General features: G+C 40.0%; 1 protein-coding gene across 2 annotated transcripts in view; it reads right to left on the bottom strand.

The window, feature by feature from the left end:
• NRCAM (neuronal cell adhesion molecule) overlaps positions 1-23029 on the bottom strand; it is a 245235-nt gene that overhangs the window by 14911 nt on the left and 207295 nt on the right. For both annotated transcript variants that reach the window (XM_061197587.1, XM_061197588.1), the window contains exons 18-24: positions 18829-19026; positions 18661-18731; positions 17432-17657; positions 16920-17035; positions 15384-15588; positions 11943-12065; positions 10491-10667 (exon numbers count right to left, since the gene is read on the bottom strand). In XM_061197587.1, the coding sequence (XP_061053570.1) occupies positions 10491-10667; positions 11943-12065; positions 15384-15588; positions 16920-17035; positions 17432-17657; positions 18661-18731; positions 18829-19026 (1116 nt within the window). The remainder of the gene's footprint in view (positions 1-10490; positions 10668-11942; positions 12066-15383; positions 15589-16919; positions 17036-17431; positions 17658-18660; positions 18732-18828; positions 19027-23029) is intronic.

Raw genomic sequence — 23029 nt, 5'->3', positions numbered from 1 at the left:
AAAACTAAAAAAAAATTTTAAAACATGGAAGAAAAAGAGTGAGATAAATGGCTATTTTTGAAGAACCCCTTATGTATAAAAGTGTCCTGTTAAAATAGTCAGAAATGTTTAGAAAGGGAAAACAATGACCTTGGCCAAAGTTTGGAGGTAGTTGACCAAAAAAATACAATCCACTAAAAAAAAAACCCAACTATTGGGCCCAGTAAAAGCAAATCTGCTCTAAATCTTTTGTGAAAGGAGAGGAGAGACACAATGATTGAGGGAAGGAGGGGAGAAAGCAAGAAGAGGAGGTGGGGTCTTAACAAAAGTGTGGGTGAGAAGCATGACACCAGGACACCGCCTCTAGTCTTCTTTGATTTGTTTTCCAGTGTGTGCCATGGGAAAAAAAATTAAGAAATAGACCTTAAAAATCCAGACTATCAAAGGCAGAGACGGTGTCATGCTAAGAAGATTCATAAAACAAGCACAGATGAAAAGTCGAGTCTAGGTTCCTGAAATACGCAGAACTCAGAGAAGGAGCTCATTCACGCGAAGAGTTAAAAAATCAGCCAGGATGGTATGTTTCCACGCCAAGTACTGGCATTCACACCTCAAAACCTAGCTGGAGGAGAGAAAAGCAAGAGCAGCAGAAGACAATACTGTCGCCCTGGAGTTCATCCCTACAGGACAGACATGGAAACCGGAAGAACAAGGAAGTTGGATTAACAGTATTTGCTCCTAGACGTAATATGTTAACTAAAGTCACTAGGGTTTAATAGATATTTATTCTCTCACGTCAAAGGTGACAATAAGTGGTTGTGGCCTTGTCCTATTTCTCCTTCGCTGGCACACAAGAATGGCCCACCCATGATGGTTGTTCACCTTGAACTTACTTGGCAGCTGCAGCTGTTACTTTAGGTATAGTAACACCGAAGACAAAATGTTTTTCTAAAGGGTTTGTCCTCTGTCCTAGAAGAGGACCAAAAAAATATGCCACAACTTGATTTTGTGGGTGGAATCCAATTCTAGCTAGATCTGCAAGGTGGGGAGTACACTGGGGCCATGAAGGGTCCAGAATAGCTGGAAAGATGCCCCAAGTGCTGAACGGAGTGGTCATTTTTGAGACAACCCGTTCTCCTTGGGATGTGGGCCTCTGTGGCCCTGAACAGAGGGTGTAGTGAGAGCCTCTCCTCAGTGTTGAAAGGCTGAGCTCTCCTGCGTTCTAGCTGGGTGACAGGGTAGGCCCTCTACCTCTCATTACTAGTCGTTGACGTGGGGTGTGAGTGGGTAACAACATTGTCTCCTTCACAGGATTGTTGTAAGGACCGAACGAGAAAAGCCAAGAAAACCATTCACCTAGTACAGATTAGCTCTGAATAAATGCTACGGCTGTTACTATTATTAGCATCCTAGCTGTAAATATGGGCAGAATATCTACTTGAGTTTTTAGTATTTTGAAATTAAAAGCTCTCGATAATAACAAGCACCTCATCCCAGTAGCTGTGAATGGATATTCCTCTTTTAAGTTTAAAACAGTATTTGCCTAGAACTCTGTACGCAAGTGGATATGAAAATCCAAAACAAAAACAAAAAAGGAAAAAAATGTTTTTCCTTAAGCATTATGATTTTAGCACATGAATATTTTCATAAGGTATTTTAATATTACCTTTATTTAATAAGTTATTGACTATTACCTTTGGTTTCTTTCTGTTTCAAAAAACCACTCATGTTTGTATCTTTTCTAAATTAGAAGAAATGATTTTAAAAATCATAATGCTTGGGTAAGGAAAGACACACAAAAAAATACATTTTTGCCTAAAGGTTCTACAGGAAATGCAACATGCCCCCAAGAATGCATGAAGTGACTGAATATAACACGGTTTTATGAATCACAAAATGAACACACACCACACGACCCTTCTTAAAATTGAAGCAAGTGGGGATTGTTTTCCATCTTATGAGTAAATAGGAATATTCTTGCATCTTACAAGAACATTTTTCTTTATTTTAGAAACTTTTTTCTTTAGTTTAGAAACTGTAATGTCCTTGCGTATTGTGATAATGTTCACATAACTAAAATATACACAGGCAGTCAAATATGGTATGATAATGAAATACACGCATTGAACAAGTTCTTGCTCTATACCAGTTTAACGTTCTTTGCATCAGTTGTCTGACCCAAACTGCAGGGTTCTGCTGGATTACAGTCCATTCTGGCATAAAAAATTGTGACTTTATCAATGAGTTATTTCAGCTCTAAAGCGTTTCAAAAATTCCATCCTAACTCCGAGGGAAAGTTTAGACATGTAAATGATGTGAAAAATTGAATCACCCAAATCATGTAGGTTAAGAATTATATTTCCCTCTGCTTTCGTAATGGTTTTGGCAATCGTGTGATTAGAAGATGATGTGCTCAATTCTGTAATTCATTTGATATAAAGAGCCAAAGACAATCAAGAACCCAACTCCCCACCCAACTGGGCCGCACAGTTGACACCCCTACCCAAAACACAGCCCCACCAGCACTCCCGCCTCCAGCTGCAGCGCTGGGTGGCCTCACCTCTGACTGGGAGCCAGAACGGGCGTGGTGTGTGCCTCACCTGGGCCTGTCTCAAACATACCCTCTGAACCCACAAAACCAGAGTCTCCTCAGCACCAACTCGAATTTTGTATGCTGTTCCTGGCATTAGACCCTATAACCCAAAGAAGCTCCGAGAACCATTTACAGTTTCTTTCCTCCATTCTTCTTTGCCTATGGAAATTTTGCAAAAACAACACATTTGAATATTTTAAGGGAACAGAAGTCACTTAATGCTGTTCCAGAAAGGAGAATACACTTTATAAGCTAAAGACAAAATCTAGGCTGCTTCAGTTTATCATTTTAGATGACTATAAGTTGAGTCATGTCAAATATATCAGTGAAAATGAAGAACTACATGAAAACATCCTCAGAGAAAAATCGACTGGATATCAGATTGCATTTTAATTGCATATATTCCCATTGGGTTAAATCTTTTTGATACAAAGGAAGCTTCTTGATCTGAACCTTGCCTTGTGAAATTATTGAGTTTCTCTAATGATATTTCTAAAAGGAACTGTTATACATTAAATAGCTGGATCGAACTATGGAAAGGATTGTTTTTTAAGGTTCTCAAGATGATTCTTTCGGTAAACTTAAATACCTTAAAATTTATCCAAGTTATAGATTCAACCTTTCCCAAGTATTGGTTTTTCTAAACCCATAGTTTTTTTTTTTTTAATACTTACTTGCATGATAAAGGCCTAAACAGAAAGTTGGACTATATTCAACATTTTGTCACAAACATTCACTGGCCACCCAGCTCATTACGTGCAGAGCACACTTCATTAAGGAGGGGGCACTGGGTTCTCATAAACTGCTGAAAACTAAAGCTGCCCCATCTCCTAGTAGATGTGGCCAGGATGTAGTAGAGTGCCTGACTTGGGGATCCATTAAACATTGAAATATAATTATTCATTATTACTCTTGTTTACAAGTCGTGGGTAAAGAACAGTTTTAGGTACCACAACCTGAAAATAACATGTGCAATGGAACTTATTATGTCCCTTGTATTTAATAACATGAACCAAAGACATTCCTAGTTACATATAAAATATATAGGTTGATGGTTCGCTCTGATTTTTTCAGATACATCTGATCCATTTATTTGGATCAAGTTATTTTTCAACATGATCCACAGTACATCCTGAAAATGTTCTCAATCTCCTCAAATGCAGCCCCCAAATTAAAAACTGGGTAACAAAATCCTTTCTTACTGCCAGCTACATCATATTCAACATAAAAGTTCACATGCTCTGGTCCCTCATATTCCCAACTGATATTGGCTGAGGTCTCAGCAGTGGCAGTAGTAAGTTTGCTGATCTTGGGGTTCACTGCTCGAAGTAAATATACAATAGAAAAATAAAACAGACAGACAATCAAACTGCAAAACCGTACACACACAACATGTAAAATAAGTTTAAGTACTCTGAAATTGTTCCAGTAAAATGAAATTAGAACTGACTGTTGAAATTCAGGGTTCCCTCTTACTGCACTTTCATTACAGAAAGGGTTTTCATTTCTTAAACTACAGCATTAGGAAACAAATTAGTAATCAGAAATAATGAGTTCTATTGAATTAAAATGTATGAGTTCTGTGATGTGGGTCCTGAACAGTGTAAACTGTTGTCCATGAGAGACAGTCCCAGGGAACATCAGAGTCTCCATTTACTGATGTACAGTGGGAAGGGAGCTGCCAAACAATGCCGGGGGCAGAGGTCACAGAACATGGGAGACTGCAAGGTAAAACCCCATACTAGTGGCTGCTTTTCCACGCTATTTATCATCTCAGTGCAGGTCTTTAAGGAATTTGTGTTGGGTGAGAAAAAGATGCTCCTTAGAATACCAGCTTCTGACTTATTTTGAGCCACACATTTCTTTAAGAATCTGCCTCTAGGGAGTTCAGGGACCCCAGGTGAGGAGCACCTACTCTGGAGAAGGTTGGATAGTTAGGGCACACTGGAAGAGAAGCTGCAAAAAAAAAAAAAAAAAAAAAAATGCCCAATACTCTTTATCAGAAGTGAAGAACCAAGAAATAAAAGGAAGAAGAACTATTTCACTTGACACACCCCAGAGAGCAAGACGATCTTACCTGCCGGGTGTTCGTTATATATCATGTTCTGAAAAATCATAGTGCAATCTAAACGGCTGCCTGAAACACCAAATTATGGAGCCTACGCGATGCTATATGCTTTTCACCTAGTTAAGATGACATCTACAGTCATTAAAAGATGTTATTTGGCTACCTAAGCCTGACAATTCCATCAGCCTTTCCTCAATAGCCTAAAGTAAAAATGACATATTTACAGCTATGTTAACTTGGATAGTTAAACAATGATAAGATCAATTATTATCCCTGGGAAAACATCCTAGGATAGTAAACCAGAAAGCATGAATGGGCTACTCAGACTCTAAAATTCCCAAGTACGTTATATAATTTAGAAGCTAAAGCCCTCCACTGCAACAAATTCGATGAAATAGCCTTTCTTGGGATCAAAAAGAGAAGTATATTAAAGAAATTCAATAATGCATTTGACCTCTGTGATCTAATGCACCATCACATATATACTGTGTGCCCCTCTGTGCTAAGGGTGGGAAACAGCAGAAAACAAAACTGATTATGGAATTATATATAGTCTTTCTGTGGACCGAACTGACTTCAGTTGTCTGAGGTTCTCCTCTTAAAGGAATAATGATAGGAGTATGATCAAGCAACAGAGACATATTTACAACAGTACTAATGAACATGTGTATAAAACATCAGTGGCAAAGAACCCAGGCAAAACATTACTTTTCTTTAAAAATTTTTGGAATCATGAAACTGAGGAATTTAGTCTTGGGGTAATTATGGAAGATGTTCAAGGCAGAACCATACCTTCCAACAGAAGAGCAATCAGCTTATTTTTAAAGACACCCAGAGAAGACAGTGCAATTTCCTAAGGTTATGCGGTTTGGCCCCTTTTATCATGGAGAATTCTAACCCTCCTTGCTTTTAATCCCCACTCATGCACTTACTGAACTAACACTCACTGAGCACCTATGACATGCCAGGCAATGTTTCCTTGGATGTGCTAGTGTCATTTCTCCTCTAGGCTTTAAGTCTGTATCTAATCTCTCTTCCTACTCTAAGTCTTTCTTTGTACAGCCCACCAGCGTGGTTACCTACGTTTTAGCTTCCGAAACTACATCTCTGATCCTGTCACCTCCCTGTTTCAAATGTGGGTGGCTTACCTCTGCCCACAGGTGGACTGCTGGGTATAACCCAAACATCCTGTGGATTTTTAAACCCCATGCCTTGGCTTATTCCCTCTCCTAAGAATTTATACACCCCACCCCCCTGACTCATCTGCCAAAATTCTATCTGTCCTTCAAGTTCAATATTACTTTCTTTGGGAAGCTTTTCCTGATCCTGTTTGGCAAAATAAATGGTTCACTCCTCTAAGCTCAGGTAACATTTTGTTCAAATTCCATCTCTTTTCACTCTTTTTTTTTTGTGTTGTCTTACCTGCCAGATTGTAAGCACATCAAAGGCAGAGTCTGCCTTACTGTCCTAACACACAGTGCCTTAAAAAATGCTGATGCTTTTTATGGGCCAGATAGACATGAGCTGTTGATTGACTGAACCTTCTATATAGTTGGAGATTTTTGTTTTGTTTGTTCGTTTGGTTTGGTTTGGTTCAGGCCGAATAAAGTTGTGAACTTTAAACTTGATTTTTACTCACTGGCCTTGTTTCTTGACCTAAGTGGTAGCTGTACAGTGGACTCTGGTATAATGATACAGTGAGAGTCTGACCACAGAGAGGATTCATCACCAGCGCCTCAGTGCTGTCCTCTGCTCTGTCCTGTTTGACCACAGTCGGCTGCTAATTAGGTCACGAGCCAGGTTCAGTTCCTGACTTTCCAGTTAGTTTCTCCCTATTCCTGTGCCCCAACTAGTCACCTCACAAAAGTGTCCTGATGACTGGTCCCAAGGTGAGAAAGCAGATAATAATCCACAGATAAAGCAGGGTCCATCCATCAGCAATACTGGGACCATAAGTCAAATCCATTATCTGCGTGTTTTCAGTTCATTTCTACAGATGCCTTCACAGGTCTATTTCCTAGAACCCCAGACCCTGAAGTTACTTAAAGGGACAAAGAAACTGAACAAAAGCAGCCAAACATCTATAGTTTCTTACACTGATATTGAGAGTTTTGACCAAACAAAGACACAGACCAAAATAAGTGACTCCTGAAGATTTCGAGTACCTATTTCCATGCTCAAACTGAGGCTAATGGTGAGGAAAAGGGTTAGCCTGGCATAATACAGCTAACTGAACTCTCCTGGCTTCTACTTCATGGTTTAGATAATCATTTTGTAATTGTATACAAAATGTATACAATGTAATTGTATATTTGGAAGCTTGGGTTTCATTCACATCTCTTAAAATCTGTAAGAAAATTTAAAAATGTAAACTCAGAGCCATCTCTTTTCCTCTCTTCAGAAGTGAATGAAAATCCCTAGAGGCTGATGCTTCTACAGCCAAAGATATCACACCTGTTTTCTCTCAATGGTTCATCTCTTACTTACTCTCTTTCATGGTGCTTCAAATTAAAATATAAAAGATTAAAAATATATATATATAAAATATATATTAAAAATACTAAAATTGGGAAGGATTGTGGAGAATTTTTATTTTTCTTGTCTCCCAGAAAGTCCCTAAACTCTACACGAAGAAGGAAAACAGAGAAGAGGATAGAATTCATTCCTAGATTGAAAAAAGAACTATTTTTAAGGAAGGGAAACCCAGGGAAACAAATTATTCTCGAGCAGTTTAAAGTCTCATCATGGTAAAATATCATCATTTTATGCAAGCAATGTTTACTTACTGATGCACTATTAAATGAAACGATATAGAAAAGAAGGTTAGATTTAGCTTTTAAAAAAAAAATTTAAACACCATTTCCCTTTATATCTGAGTTCCACCAGATTTCAACACTGGGGGCTTTAGGAACCTTCGGAGACTCTCTTTTTGCTTGTCTCTATAATCAGAAGTAATTCACAATTCAATTTAGTAACATCAAATGGTAAAACCTCAACTATATTAATTGACATTTCTTTTCGTTAGCCGGAATTAATTAAAATCAGCGGGTGAGGGGCTTCCCTGGTGGCGCAGTGGTTGAGAATCTGCCTGCCAATGCAGGGGACACGGGTTCGAGCCCTGGTCTGGGAAGATCCCACATGCCGCGGAGCAACTGGGCCCGTGAGCCAGAACTACTGAGCCTGTGCGTCTGGAGCCTGTGCTCCGCAACGGGAGAGGCCGCGATGGTCAGAGTCCTGCGCACCGCGATGAAGAGTGGCGCCCGCTCGCCACAACTAGAGAAAGCCCTCGCACAGAAACGAAGACCCAACACAGCCAAAAATAAATAAAAAAAAAAAAAAAAAAAAAAAAATCAGCGGGTGATGTTTTTTTCCAGTGGCATGCACGTCCTCTTCCAATATGACAAGTCAACAGAAAACACAAACTGCCCTGCTGCAGCTCAATTAATCGGCTACTGCCTCTAGGCTGAGCCCCAGTGACATGGCCCCTGCACAGGGAAAGAGGCCAGGCTTTCTCTGGAATGCTTCCATGAAAGGGTCTAAGGGGAACCCAGCAGTAAATTATTGTAAAACCACCACGGATTTTAATGGATATCTAATCATCCCCAGAAAGATGCACACATATAAAAGAGAGGTTCCCATCCTTCCACGATCTTGCGAACATTTTGAATGTTTACAACTTTGTTCTTTCAAGGGTAAAAACACCTATAAAACATTATTAAGATGATTGAAAATGGCTACAGTTCTTATTCAATCATTCCCAAATCTACCTGATCTACGTTTTAAAATTTACCAAGACTCTGAATATAAGATTTGTAAGAAAAGAGAAGATATGATCAGGCCTAAGCTCCCAAGATTTGAACAACTTAGGGCAAAGCACTTATTGCTTTTGGTCGACTTTTTCTTCATTCCAATTTGTACTTGTTCAGTCTGTCAAAGCCCAAGAAAATCCCTGGCCAGGGGTGCTCTCTATGGGAACACTACCATATGAGGCAGGGCGGCCTCCACTGCTCCCTAAAAAGCTGACAAATCTACCAAGAGCCAAGAGTCAAAGACTGGGGGGATCTTTGGGTGGAAGAAATCCTACAATTCATTCCAGCACCATTCTCCCAACCAGTCTTCCTCATCCAGAGAGCTGTGAGCAATAAAGGAGAACAAAAGTAATTCACTGTGATTGTTGGCTCTTCCCCAGGAGGAGACTTAAGCAGTCTGGCGAAGACAGAAATGGAATAGCACAGCTGAGCAGAGCATGCGGGCTGCCTGAACACTCGGTCAGAGGGGATCCCACTGGAGAGGCTTTCAGTCCCAGGGCAGCTGGAGTACGGCTAAGCTGAAATTCTGGGTGGACGGTGTAGTGTGATGCCAGCAACGTGTGCACTGTGTCTAGGAGGGGTACAGGTAAATCAGATTAGAACAGGAAGCTCGGCTGGTCTGATTTCTGACTGGCTGTTTTTATCACAGGACTAACATTTCTGAACCCTTCATAGACGGCATGGCCATCATGAGGGTCTGTGGCAAAGGTACAGTTTGGGTCCTGTCTGGTCTAGCCACGGTCATAGCATTAAAAGCCAAGATTAGGATTTGGACCTGGGATAAGTCTTGAGAAAAGGTGAATTCAATGGGTGGCTTTCTCCTTGTAAAAAAGACTAGACATGAATTTTAAAGTCAAGATCTTGCAGAATCTTATCTTCCTTTTGGTGCTTCAAAGCTTATTTTAAGTATTTTCTCTTTTAACCCATGCTGCACTTCCCCATGGTTAACATGGCAAATATCACACATGTAGAAAGTCATGCAGTTGAATGATTTTACCTTTGCCTGCACCTACATCAGGTGGGAGAATACCAGCTTTCATGAAGGGAAACAGAAATAGGACACTATATAGTTAGCATGTAAAGCTACATAAAAACACTTCTTAAAATGCTAAAGCATGCAAGAAGAATGGAGCGTACCACATCAGGTACAGGGGACAAAGGTACGTTTTTGTTCCCAAACTTACTAGTAATCAAATCTCCACATTAGTTAAAGCGCTTTATTCATACTTGCCTATTATGTAAGAAGGCTTAGGAGATTTCAAGCCAATTTTGGGGTAAAAATGTCAATTTCTTATGCTATGGAAGATAATCAAATAAATGATCCTTAAGCAATTCTACAATTTAGAGACATGCAAAATCTTTTACAATGTTTTTGATCATTTTCATTGAATCTCAAGTTTTTCAAAATCATTTTTAAAAGTATTAAAGGAAGTGTTCATTCTTTTTCTAAATACTTTAATGGGGCTCTTTTGCTTTCTGTACCAGATGGCATAGCAAACTATCAAGTCCCATGCTCAAACACAAAGTACATGCATTATTTAATAACTGTTTTGATTTCCTTGCTAGAAAACCTAAATCAGTATGCAGACTAGCAAATTATTTTCTGGTGAATCAAGATCAGAACCACAGTTACATATATTTATTTGTGTATAGGTATGCATGTCTGTGTGTGTGTGTATGTATTACACATATGTGTATGTGTGTATATATGTAAAGTTGTAGATAGGAAAAAACATTGCTGTGAACTTTGAATTTAAATGTGGCAAAATACTGTAATTTCCCACTCTCACCTCAATATTTTAATATAAGTTTAAAAATTTCATAGGGACTTAAAAAACAAACATCAAATCATTATTCCAGTATGAATTAAATAGCTGCTTATATATATATATATATCAGAATGAGAGGTTATAGATAAGTGTTTGTATTAATTGGGTAGCATGGATACTTCCATGGTAAGAAGGAAAGAAAAAGCATAAACTTAAAGATTTTTGTCTCACGATACTTCTCGTTACGTGGATTTTATACATACCCATCTTACCTTCATCCACAGTTGTTATCGCTTCCTCTGTTATTTGACTTCCTGATCCTGCTGCTGTTTGTGCATAGAAATAAAATTTATACCGAGTGCTGAAATTTAAATTTTTTAAAGTCCAGCGGGTCTTGTTGGCAGGAATTTTCAAATCTACCAGAGGGCCTAATTCATGGGTGCTGTTAACTGTCAATAAGAATATAAACAGAATAAAGTAATAAAATAAATGAACAAACCAAACGAAAACAAACACACTGATACAGAGAACAGAACAATGGTCACCAGAAGGGAAGGGGAATGGGGGGAGGTTGAAATGGGTAAAGGGGTTAACTGTACGGAGACGGATGGAAACTAAACTTTTAGTGGTAGGCACACTGTAGTGTATTTGGAAGTCAAAATACAGTGTTGTACACATGAAACTTACATAATGTTATAAACCAATGTTACCTCCATGGAAAAAAAAAGAACAAAGTGCATTCCCCGTTCATTGCTGTAGGAAGACTATCGTAAATAAATGTGTCAACCAAAAATGTTAAACCTGGACTACACTGACTTTTGTGATCCTACTCACTCTTTGTCTGACATAATTGATAACCTGACATAGTCCTATAATTGGGAGATTGGGATTGACATACACACACTACTATATATAAAATAGATAACTAATAAGGGCCTACTGTCTAGCACAGGGAACTCTACTCGACACTCTGTAATGACCTGTATGGGAAAAGAATCTAAAAAAAGAGTGGATATATGTATATGTATAACTGATTCACTTTGCTGTACACCTGAAACTAACACAGCATTATAAATCAACTATACTCCAAAAAATTTTTTTTAAAAAGATAATCTCAAGGTTCACACTGCGATTCTAATACAAATGCATATATTAATATATGTATGTGTATATGTAAATATATATACATAGATATTTATTTTGTTTTTGCATACATTTTAAATATAAAAAAATAAACTGTGGGATAAACCATAAAAAAAAAATCCAATAATATGGTGTAACAAGGGGAAATACATTTTCCATGGGCTTCTAAGCTGGGAGAATTTTCTGGTTGAATCGCAATAGCATTTCTCATGTCTTTGTTTTTGCAGGTGGAGTCATGGGTTGTTAAATAACCCCAAATCTCATCTTCAGAGGCCTTGTGCCAAAGGAACCCCTCTTCTTACCATTTGCTGGTTATACAATACGTGATGCCTACATACATAATGACAGCACGCACCTAAACCCCATGCTCAAGGTCTGTATTATTCTACACGTTATTTAATTTTCAAAAGCACATGTCATTTTTCTTTAAAAAGTATGATTTGAAGTTCCTTCTAGAATAACACTTGAAGGTATATGTATATATTCTACAGCTGTAAAGAAATACCCCGTTTGTATTTTAAGATAACAGTCTTTTTCCTTCGTAAACCATATTTCCCTGTTTCCTTCTCCCCATAACTTACTTGGCTGATATTTTAAGGTGTACTCTGTCAAAATGCCATTCGGGTGGCTTGGTGGCTCCCATTCCAAAGTGAGAGAATCTAGCGTTGGATTAATAATCTTCAAAGAGGATGGAGCGCTGGGGACTTCAAATGAGACATACAGTCAACACAAAGGTTTCTGAATGTTTCAAACTGTATTAAAGTGACATATTTCACCAGGTCCACACAACTCATCAAGACTCTTTTTTTTTTGGCTGTGCCAGACGGCATGCGGGATCTTAGATCCCTGACCCGGGTTCGAACCCTTGCCCCCTGCAGAAGTGCGGAGCCCTAACCACTGGACTGCCAGGGAATTCCCCAAGATTTTTGTCTTCTGTAATGCATTTTTGTTCCTGATTCAGCTGAAAATACGTTAATAGAAACCTGTTTCGCTTTTCCTCTTTTTCCCTCACCATTTCCATTTAGATTCATTAAAACCATCCTCTCCAATACATAAGGGCTTTGCCTTTATATGGACCCAAACCAATGGTTTTAAAAGAGATGGTACTTGTTTGTTTCGTGAATGGGGTCTTAATAAAAGCAAACTAGTGACTGAGTGGAACTATTCTAACCAGACCGTTGAGTAGAAGCAGCTGTGTTCTGGGCTATTAAGGACTGTTTTCTCCAGCAAACCAGGTGTCTCCAAACAGTCAGAACATCCTGCCTGCCGGGTTCTGGGCCTGAGCCAGCCCCCGCAAGTGCAGAGGAGCTCTTATCCGGAGAGCTGAGAGACGCCCGGCAGCTCGCAGTGATGGACAAGAGCCCGGGTGCTGGCACAGCCCTGGCTCTGGGGAAGGAGCGCAGGGTGTCAGGTTCTCCGTGGCAGAGGCTGGCAAATTACCAGCAGAAACATGCCCGGTCTTCTTTTATTCACTTCCTCAGAGCATGATGGACGATGGCAGCCCTCCCTCACGATTGTGACCTTCTCTACCCAACCTACCACGTTCCCTGAAACCTCCTGTCCCTCTAGCCAGAAACCAGGCAGTCGAGCTGAATTTCCCCCTCTGCCTCATTTCCACCATCTCCTGGGACACTAGATCCTGCCGCATCCACCCTGCTAACCTCAACTGTATCCATTCCCTCCTCGTCTCTCCGCCACTGCCCCCCTTCAGACCCTCGGTGGCCTTGCCTAGAACAGTCCTGGCCCATAGTTCTAAGCTTCCGCAAATCACCCCTTTGAGAATCTGATGACAGCCCCAAACTCTCCCCAGAAAAATATATGTACCTTGTATATAATATTAGGGGGTTCATGGAGCTCCTTAAACCCATTCATTGACACCTGAAGAGACTACCATCCTCAGGTTAAGAGCTCCGGGCTTGAGGGTTAATATCCATAGCATTTAAGACCATCCATCGTTTTGGTCCTCCCTAGCTGACCTTCCTCCCTTTTCTTACCGTTCTCGGCTGCCTGACTTACCGTTCCCTGAAGGAGCCATGCTGTTTCCTACCTTTGTGTCTTTGGGCAGACTACTCTTCTCTTGTCTGTTCTTTAATCCCCTGGTTCTCTTTTCTATGGCACCTTCCCCTGAGCCACCTAAAGGGCCAGTGTAGGGTCTCACTAGCAAAAGCCTCTAGTGGAAGGAGCCCTAAACCTCCAAGGAGCAACGAGGCTGAGGACAAGCCATTGTAATGAGATGGGAGGTGGACACAGATGATTCTCAGAGGCTGTTGGGTAGCTGCCAACACCATGAGCCCTTCAACCAGGAGCCAGGACAGGGTTTGTCTGTGAACTGCTTTTAATCACACCTGGGTATATATCGGAAAAAAAAAACCCCGCTAATGCAAAAAGATACATGCACCCCAACGTTTACAGCAGCATTATTTACAATAGCCCAAGCATGGAAGCAACCTAAGTGTTCATCAATAGATGAATGGATAAAGAAGATGTGGTACATATCTACAATGGAATACTACTCAGTCATAAAAAAGACTGTACACCTGTAACTTACATAATATTGCATAGCAACTATACTTTAATAAAAAAAGAATTGTCCTCTAAAATAAAATTGTAACCAAAATGTTTATTTAAAAAAAAAAGACCTAAGCAATCCACAGAAGCTATCTGGATCATTTTCAGTACTGGCTTGAGGCAAAATTCAAGATAAGCAAAGGCCATGCTAGTGCCTTTCTTACTACATGGCCCTCTCTCCTCATCCACTAGGCTCCCAGGTGGCTGTGTCCTGACTCCCCTGGCCCCTGCTCCTACATCAGTTGTGTTTGGTTCTCCCTTCCTCCTCCCCTTGCCATGGCCCACACTTGCAATGACTCTTCCTTTCTCTTCCCAACACATTCTGTCAAGACCGCCAACCTTCTAACTCAGTTCCACGTTAGCATGAACTGCAAAGGTCCACTGAGAAAGAAGTAAACTACAACCTAGAGGATTCTTTTCCTTTCTAGATATTTTTCTTAGGTGATCACATCTAGTTCTCACTCTTTCTGGCTAAGGTAACTGAGGTTTAGAGAAATTGTATAACTTGTTTCAGGTCAGAAAGTTAATGACCCAAGTCAGCATCAAATTAGCAAGGTTCTACAACCTAAGTGTCCATCAACAGATGAATGGATAAAAAAGCTGTGGTATATATATATATACATATATATATATATATATATACACACACACACACACAATGGAATACTACTCAGCCATAAAAAAGAATGGAATTTTGCCATTTGTAGCAACATGGATGGACTTGGAGGGTATTATGCTAAGTAAAATGAGCCAGACAGCGAAAGATAAATACTGTATGATAGCGCTTATATGTGGAATCTAAAAAATACAATAAAGTAGTGAATACAACATAAAAGAAGCAGACTCACAGATATAGAGAATGAACTAGTAGTTACCAGTGGGAGGGAGGGGGAATACAGGAGTGAGGGAGTGGGAGGTACAGACTACTGGGGGTAAGACAGGCTCAAGGATGTATTTTACTACATGGGGAATATAACCAATATTTTGTAATAACTGTAAATGGAAAGTAACATTTAAAAATTGTATAAAAATAGGGAATTCCCTGGTAGTCCAATGGTTAGGACTTGGTGTTTTCATTGTCAGGGCCCAGGTTCAATCCCTGGTCGGGGAACTAAGATTCTGCAAGCCATGCAGCTCGGCCAAAAAAAAAAAATTGTATAAAAATTTAAAAAATTAAAAAAAAAAAATTAGCAAGGTTTTTGACCGTGTGATTAACTGTGGAGAAAAATTTTAAGTAAAGAGAAATGGGGTTTCAGGGAAGCCTCTGAAGCCTTCCCCATACCATCAGGCCATAGACGAGCTGACACTCTGTCAGCTCTGTGTGTGCTGTGTTCATCTGTGGGAAAATCACATTTGGCTTCCAGAATATACTTTCTTTGGGGGCCCATCAGTCACGCAAAGTCTCTCAGGATGCACCACACGCTGCTAGGATCTCAGTGACACGTCCACCCTACCTCCTTCCGGGGTATTGAAGACCCTGTCGGCGCTGGCTGGGCCCTCCCCTTTCCCATTGACCACGCGGACGTTCAGTGTGTAGTGGCTAAAGGGCTCCAGCCCGGGCAACATGCCATGAGTCTTGCTGCCCTGGAAAGTGAGGATCTTTTTCTCAATATGGCGTCTGTTTCTTGTTGATGAACTCTGTGCCTTCCAGTAGTAAATCTGAAACAGCAAGAGTAAAAGTCAGGGATGGACAAGGGAGCCAACAGAATCCTCATGCTCACAAAATTAAAGCTTTATTATTAGTTTTTTCTCCCAGAAAGTTCCCTTGGTACATTTTAGACTAGTGGAACAACTGACAGATATCAATTCTGAGGCAAGAGAGTAGGAGGCACAGGTAATGAGGGAAATTAAAAAATTGTGATGAAGCTCGGTTATGCTATGTTGTTGGAGAAGTCTAAGTGAAATAAACCAAAGAAATGAAACAGCATGAGACCCATACAGAAGGATTTAAGTGTCCTTTACCTGTATAAAATATTCTAACGGTAAAAATTACTGCCCAAAATTTACATACTTTTCCAGAGTTAATACAATTTCATGTACAATATATCATTTAGTTTAATACTAAAAACCACAGTGAAGCTTTTATTATTACTATTCCTACAGTACAGAAGAGCCCCTGGGCTATCAAGAGGTAAGAAGACCCTCCACTTCAAGTCTAGGGCTTTCTCACTATGCCAAACTGCATCACTTAATTAAAAATACTTATTTTTTGGTATGAAATTATAGACACAGATTTTGAAGAGATAAAGTGTTGATTAACTTTGGATAGAAATCCAGAACTGTTGTTTACTAAGTCCTCTTAAAGTCATCTTAGGAGTTTAAAGGCACTTTCAAGAGAAATCAACATATATACAGAATCTGGCAGTCTTAGAGGAAGAAAAACCAAAAACCCGAAGTTGAACATGATGCAGTGCAAAAACTGACCTCTAGAGGTCAGGGTTTGACCAATCAAAGCCTTGACTTCCTTGGTAGGTGTGAAAGTTCTTTGACCACCTCTCAATCAAAACTATGAATCGGTCTTTCTGTGCTTCCGAAGAACACAGATAACTGATGTTTATATGACTGAGTTGGAACTCTATGATCTTGAACTATAAACTATTTAAAACAAAAGTCTACATTGTTTTCTGGATAGTTTTGTTTGTTCAACACATTTTGTTCGTTTAAAACCACAGTCAGTGTGGTTTTAAAGCTAGGTGCATTTCATTACATTCTAGTTTTTTGAACACTAGTTTTCCCCATTTCATGCATGCGGTTACTGTTGAGCTGGCAGAATGTAGACTATCTGTGGGAAAGATGGAGAAAGAATTTTTTTCTCCCTTTGTGTGCAGTGAGATTTCGATCCAGCTCTAGCTGGGATGCTTCAGAGGCAGGCTTCCTGAGGCAGTACACCTGACGAACTCTCAAGGCCTCCTCTGGCCAAGCAAAGGGCGTCTGGCATTGGCCGACGGACTGTTTCTAAGAAAAGAACACGAAAGGTCTCTTTCACTTGCCCGATAGCCCTGCAGGTGTCCTCGGATACTTTTCAGAGGTACCGGGTCCCAGTGCACCTCGGCTAAGGTGCTGTTTACCACGTTTACGTGCACATTCCCGGGAGCCACCATTGGGACTAGGGAAAGATGAGAAAGGGGGGTAGAAGTATCAATGTCATTTTGAATTTCATGCAAAAAATGTCACCGTCTCCTAATTTTGGCTTGAAACATGCCCCAGCCTGATTCTATGTATTATCAAGGATGGAGAATAGATGGTTTTTTTTTTTTTTTTTTGAGCTCTGTTCATTTGACTTTGTGAGAACAACATATCTTTTTAAAAAGTAATAACTTTTAACATGCTGAACCTATTTTCTACGTAGCAGGCTGTTTAGATGTAGAAATGTTGAGCGAAATCATGGCTGCCTCCCATCCTCCCTCCCAATCTCAGCACCTCTGGACATGGCCTTGACTTGCACTTTGGTAAGTCTGTTTTGCTGGGGAAAAATAGACATGAAGTAGCATCAGGCACTTACGGTCTTCTCCAGAATGTCCCAGGACCACAGCTGGCTCTGGAGCAAAGCCCGCATCGTTCAGGGCCTGAACTTTGATCAGGTATGGGACAAAGGTCGGGGTGCCCGAGACAATGTATTTGGATACATCTGCCACAACCATAGACGTCCATTCATCATCACCATCCTTCTGGCGCCAGCTAACTTTGTACTGAAGGCCTGGTCCATTAGATTCGAAACCATTCAAGGGCTACAAGAAAAGCCAGACCATCAGAGCTTATAAAACAGATCAGCGGTGCTATCTCTTACTGGAACGGCAAATTCAATTCCCAGACTTAAAGACGGTGAGCACTGCGCCACTAAAGTACAAGCTATGAACAATTTTCTCCAGGGACCTTTTGTCCTTTTTTTTCACCTATGATGAGATTCACAGCTTGTTTGGGATCAACATTTCAAAGGTGGTTAATCTCTATCTTGAAGTAGTAAAAACCACCTAGGCCTCTCAGATTCTGGCTCCACAGTCATGGGTAGGTGACATAAAACTTTCCAGGTATATAGTTTCCTTTATGTGTTCCTGGTTGTGTGACAGCACCTCACTGTCTATTTTACTTGGAGACTGAAATTGTGAACTGCTTCTTTCTTTAAAAAAAAAACGAGATTGGCTTGTCTTTCTATCCTGTTTCTACAGGCACGTATGTATCTAAGTATATACAAACATGTATGTATCTAAGTGTGGATGTATGGATCTATCTAAAATAAGTTTTTAAATCACACAAGTAAATATATATTAATTTTCCAAGTCCAGAAAATAGAGACAGGCCAAAAAAGAAAAAAGCAGAAGAAGTTGACTACTGGTACCTGTCTTCTAGATGGTTCTCTACGATGGTGACAATACAAGCTAGCATTTATTGAGCACATTCTATGTGACAGGCACCGCTCTAAGTGCGTTATAAGTGCATTAACTCCTTTAATCTTATGAGGTTGGTTCACTGTTATTCCCATCACACAGATACACAGTAGAGATGTTAAAGAAATGCCTTAAAGTCACACAGTTACTAAGTGGCAAAGTTGGGATTTGTACCATTCATTTTGGCTCCAAGGATCAAGCTTTTAACTACTACACGATTAATAAATATATGATATACGTATATATTCCAAAAAATGTGTGAAAGGGGATTTTAATACAGGTATTATTTAAAAACAACTTTTCTTTCCACTCTAAAATATAGTTGAATATTTCAGACATAGCTCACCTTCCATGTAATCACCAAATTATCCGGCTCTGATCCCAGCCCTTCCACAGCCGTGGGATTTTTATCTGGTTCTAGAAGTTAAACAGCCACATACTCGTAAACTTCGGTCTTTTGCAAACAGTGGAAAACCTTTCTATTTTATTTCATATCACAGAAGTCCTGCTTTACCTGCAGCTTTAGTCAAATACTGCTCAGATGCCTCGCTGGGCAAGCTCCTCCCCAGGCTGTTTACTGCCATCACTCGGAAGGAATAGTTGACATAGGGCGACAACTTCAGCTGGGCTGTGGTCTGAGCTCCAGGGACTTCAGTTTGGTGATGCCACAGCCCCGGCTCATGCATTGCATCTTCATATTCGATGATGAATTCTGGCCACACCACACACGCACAACAAATCCAAGACATGAATTCAGTCACCCAATGGTAGGTTGCGAGGATAACGAACAGGACAATCTAACAAGAGCAGCTGAACGTGAATTATCTCACTTTCAAGAAAAATTCACTAGACTATTTTGACTTCAGAAGCCTAGCGTCCTCAACACTTAAGCAAATCCAATAAGAGTATGCTTTCTCTAGCATGCTGAGTTTAGCTCCTTAAAACTGTTTAGAAGTGACCCACATATTCCTAGGAAAGTTTAAACATACGAAAAGATGATTGATTTTTTTCATAACAGGAGATGTTATGTGAAATACAGAGAGATACCATTTCCCACCAAACAGACTGGCAACAATCAAATATTTAACACACTTTGTGAACTATGACACAGGGAAACAAGCATTCTCATACTTTGTGGGAAGTGTAAATTGGTACAACTTCTATAGAGGACAATTTAGAACATCTAACAATATTTAACTCAAGAGACCCTTTGACTCAGAAATTGTGCTTCCAGCAATTTATTTTGAATAAATGTGCTCATGCATATGTTTGAAGGCACATGAAAAAGAATCCACATGGCAGCATTGTTTGCAATTGAAACAACCTAATTGCAAACAACCTAAATGTTCACCAATAGGACACTGATTAAATAAATTATGATGCATCCACACAATGGAATATTCTGCAGCTGTAAAAAATGAATAGGGCTGCTCCACGTGTACTGAAACAGAATGATTTCTAAAATATATTGTGAAGTGAAACCAAGTAGGGTTTAGAACATAATCCAGCGTGTGCTGGATACTACAGTTGTATAAAAATAAAAAGATTTACTATAACATATACACATACACATACGCTTGAATGTACATGTGTTACCTCTTGGAGGATACACACTGTTAACACTGGTGTCACCAGAGGAATTGAGAAGCAGGGGTGGGAGGAAGACTTACATTTCAGTGCATACCTACCCTCTTGTCTCTATTAAAATTTTGTGGTATGTACATGTTTTACCCTTGTAAAAAATAAGTATTTATTTGAAACGATATACGCACCCCAATGTTCATTGCAGCACTATGTACAATAAGCCAAGATATGGAAGCAACCTAAATGTCCATCGACAGATGAGTGGATAAAGAAGATGTTGCACATACATACAATGGAATATTACTCAGCCATAAAAAGAATGAAATAACGCCACCTGCAGCAACATGGATGGACTTAGAGACGATCATATTAAGTGAAGTAAGCCAGGTAGAGAAAGACAAATATCATACGATATTGCATATATGTGGAATCTAAAAGAAAATGACACAAATGAACTTATGTACAACACAGAAATAGACCCACAGACATAGAAAACAAACTTGCGGTTACCAGAGGGGAAAGGTAGGGGGAGGGATAAATGAGGAGCTTGGGATTAACATATACACACTACTATATATAAAAGAGATAACCAACAAGGACCTACTGCATAGCAGAGGGAACTATGCTCAATATTTTGTAATAACCTATAAAGAAGAAGAATGTCAAAAAAATATATGTATAACTGAATCACTTTGCTGTAAACCTGAAACTAATACAACATTGTAAATCAACTATACTTCAATAAAAAAAAAAGAAATGCAAAAAATAGGTATTTAGATATACATTTCTGTGTATTAAGGAGTTAGGTCTATATAATCTAATAAGTGTTATATGTCTTAAAATCTACTGGGCACCGCATAACTTGTCCAACCTTGTAAACAGATTTGACACCATCTTCCTCATTTCCTGTTTCACACTTATTTTCACATGGTACTCACTTTTTATCACCACAAAGGCTTTGCAGAGATATGACACTGTCACAGTGTGATGCAGCACTGTTAATATTGAAACTGTGAACTGCCTCCAGCTAGTATTTCATGGGGTGTCTGACAGACGTCACTGTGTTTTTTAAAAACCAAAATTTTGGGGCTTCCCTGGTGGCTCAGCGGTTAAGAATCTGCCTGCCAATGCAGGGGACACGGGTTCGATCCCTGGTCCAGGAAGTTCCCACATGCCGTGGAGCAGCTAAGCCCGTGTGCCACAACTACTGAGCCTGCGCTCTAGAGCCCATGAGCCACAACTACTGAGCCCATGTTCCACAACTACTGAAGCCTGCACGCCTAGAGCCCGTGCTCCGCAACAAGAGAAGCCACCGCAATGAGAAGCCCGCACACCACAAGGAAGAGTAGCCCCTGCTCACCACAACTAGAGAAAGCCAGCGTGCAGCAACGAAGACCCAACGCAGCCAAAAAAAAAATAAAAAAATAAAAACCGAAATTTAAAAATCAAAAACTTAATATCCGAAGGCACCCCTGAGGTTTGCTGAGGTTCTGTATGGTATTTCAACACATGGTTTGAGAACTGTAGTTCTGCCCGGTCTCCCCATCCTCCCTCTTGTTCCTCTCTAGACCATTTTCAATACAATAGCCAGTGTGATCCACTCCTCTACTTCAGGGGTCCCCAACACCCGGGCTGTGGACCCATACTGGTCCGTGGCTTGTTAGGCTTGTTAGGCGAGCGAGTGAAGCTTCATCTGCCGCTCCCCATCGCTTGCATTACCACCTGAACCATCGCTTGCATTACTGCCTGAACCATGGCTCACATTACCGCCTGAACCATCCTCCCTCTCCCCCTCCATGGAAAAACTGGCTTCCACGAAGCTAGTCCCTGGTGCCAAAAAGACTGGGGACCACTGCTCTACTTAAATCCCTCCAATTCCTTCCCAACCCCTACAAGGGCCTACAAGGCCCTGCACAGTGCACATCCAACTCCACCCACCAACTCTTTGCCTCTTTGACCTTCTCTCCTACTTCACTTCTTCTTGTTCATTTCACTCTAGCCAGCCACAGTGGCTTCCGAGAGACATGCTCCTGTCTCAGGGCCTTTGCTGTTTTTCTTGCTCTCCCTGGAAAGGTCTTCCTTCAGTTAACTGCATAGTGCGTTCACTACCTCCCTCCTCATGTCTTTATTGACATACTCAAATGTTACCTTCTTTTTTAAAATTTATTATTTTTTTAATTGGAGTATAGTTGATTCACAATATTGTGTTAATTTCAGGTGTATAACAAAGTGATTTGGTTATACATAAATAGATGTATATAACTATATTCTTTTTCCCCATTCTTTTCCTTTATAGTTTATTACAATATATCGAATATAGCTCCCTGTGCTATACAAGTAAATCCTTGTTTATCTATTTTATATATGGTAGTGCACATCTGTTAATCCCAAATTCCTAATTTATTCCTCCCCCCCCTTCCCCTTTGGTAACCATAAGTTTGTTTTCTATGTCTATGAGTCTATTTTTATTTTATAAATTAGTTCATCTGCACTATTTATTAGATTCCACATATAAGTGATATCATATAATATTTGTCTTTCTCCATCTTACTTCACTTACTATGATACTTTCTAGGTCCATTCATGTTGCTGCAAATGGCATGATTTCATTCTTTTTTATGGCTGAGTAGTTTTCCACTGTATATATGTACCACATCTTCTTTATCCATTCATGTGTTGATGGACACTTAGGTCGCTTCTGTGTCTCGGCTATTGTAAATAGTGCCACTATGAACTTTGGGATGCATGTATCTTTTTGAATTAGAGCTTTCATTTTTTCTGGATATATGCCCAGGGGTGGGATTGCTGGATCACCTGGTAACTCTATTTTCAGTTTTTTAAGGAACCTCCATACTGTTTTCCATAGGAATCTTACCTTCTTAAGGTAGCCTTTCCTGACCACCCTGTTTGTAATTATACCCCTGACCCTCATATTCTTTACTCTCCTTCTCCTGCTTTGTTCTTTGCATGGCCTAAACATGGACACACACATAACCACGTGTATAGATATATGTGTGTTTGACTCCTCTTGGAAGCAGATGCAGAGACAGAACTAAATGTGTAGGAGATTTATTTGGGGAAGAGTCCATGGAAGATAAAAGAGCGAGAAAGCAGGAGACGGCAGGGAAGAT

The sequence above is a fragment of the Eubalaena glacialis genome, chromosome 8, assembly GCF_028564815.1.
Source record: "Eubalaena glacialis isolate mEubGla1 chromosome 8, mEubGla1.1.hap2.+ XY, whole genome shotgun sequence".
Classification (NCBI taxonomy): domain Eukaryota; kingdom Metazoa; phylum Chordata; class Mammalia; order Artiodactyla; family Balaenidae; genus Eubalaena; species Eubalaena glacialis.
The sequence above is the reverse complement of the archived record's forward strand: the minus strand, read 5'-3'. Positions and strand labels throughout refer to the sequence as shown.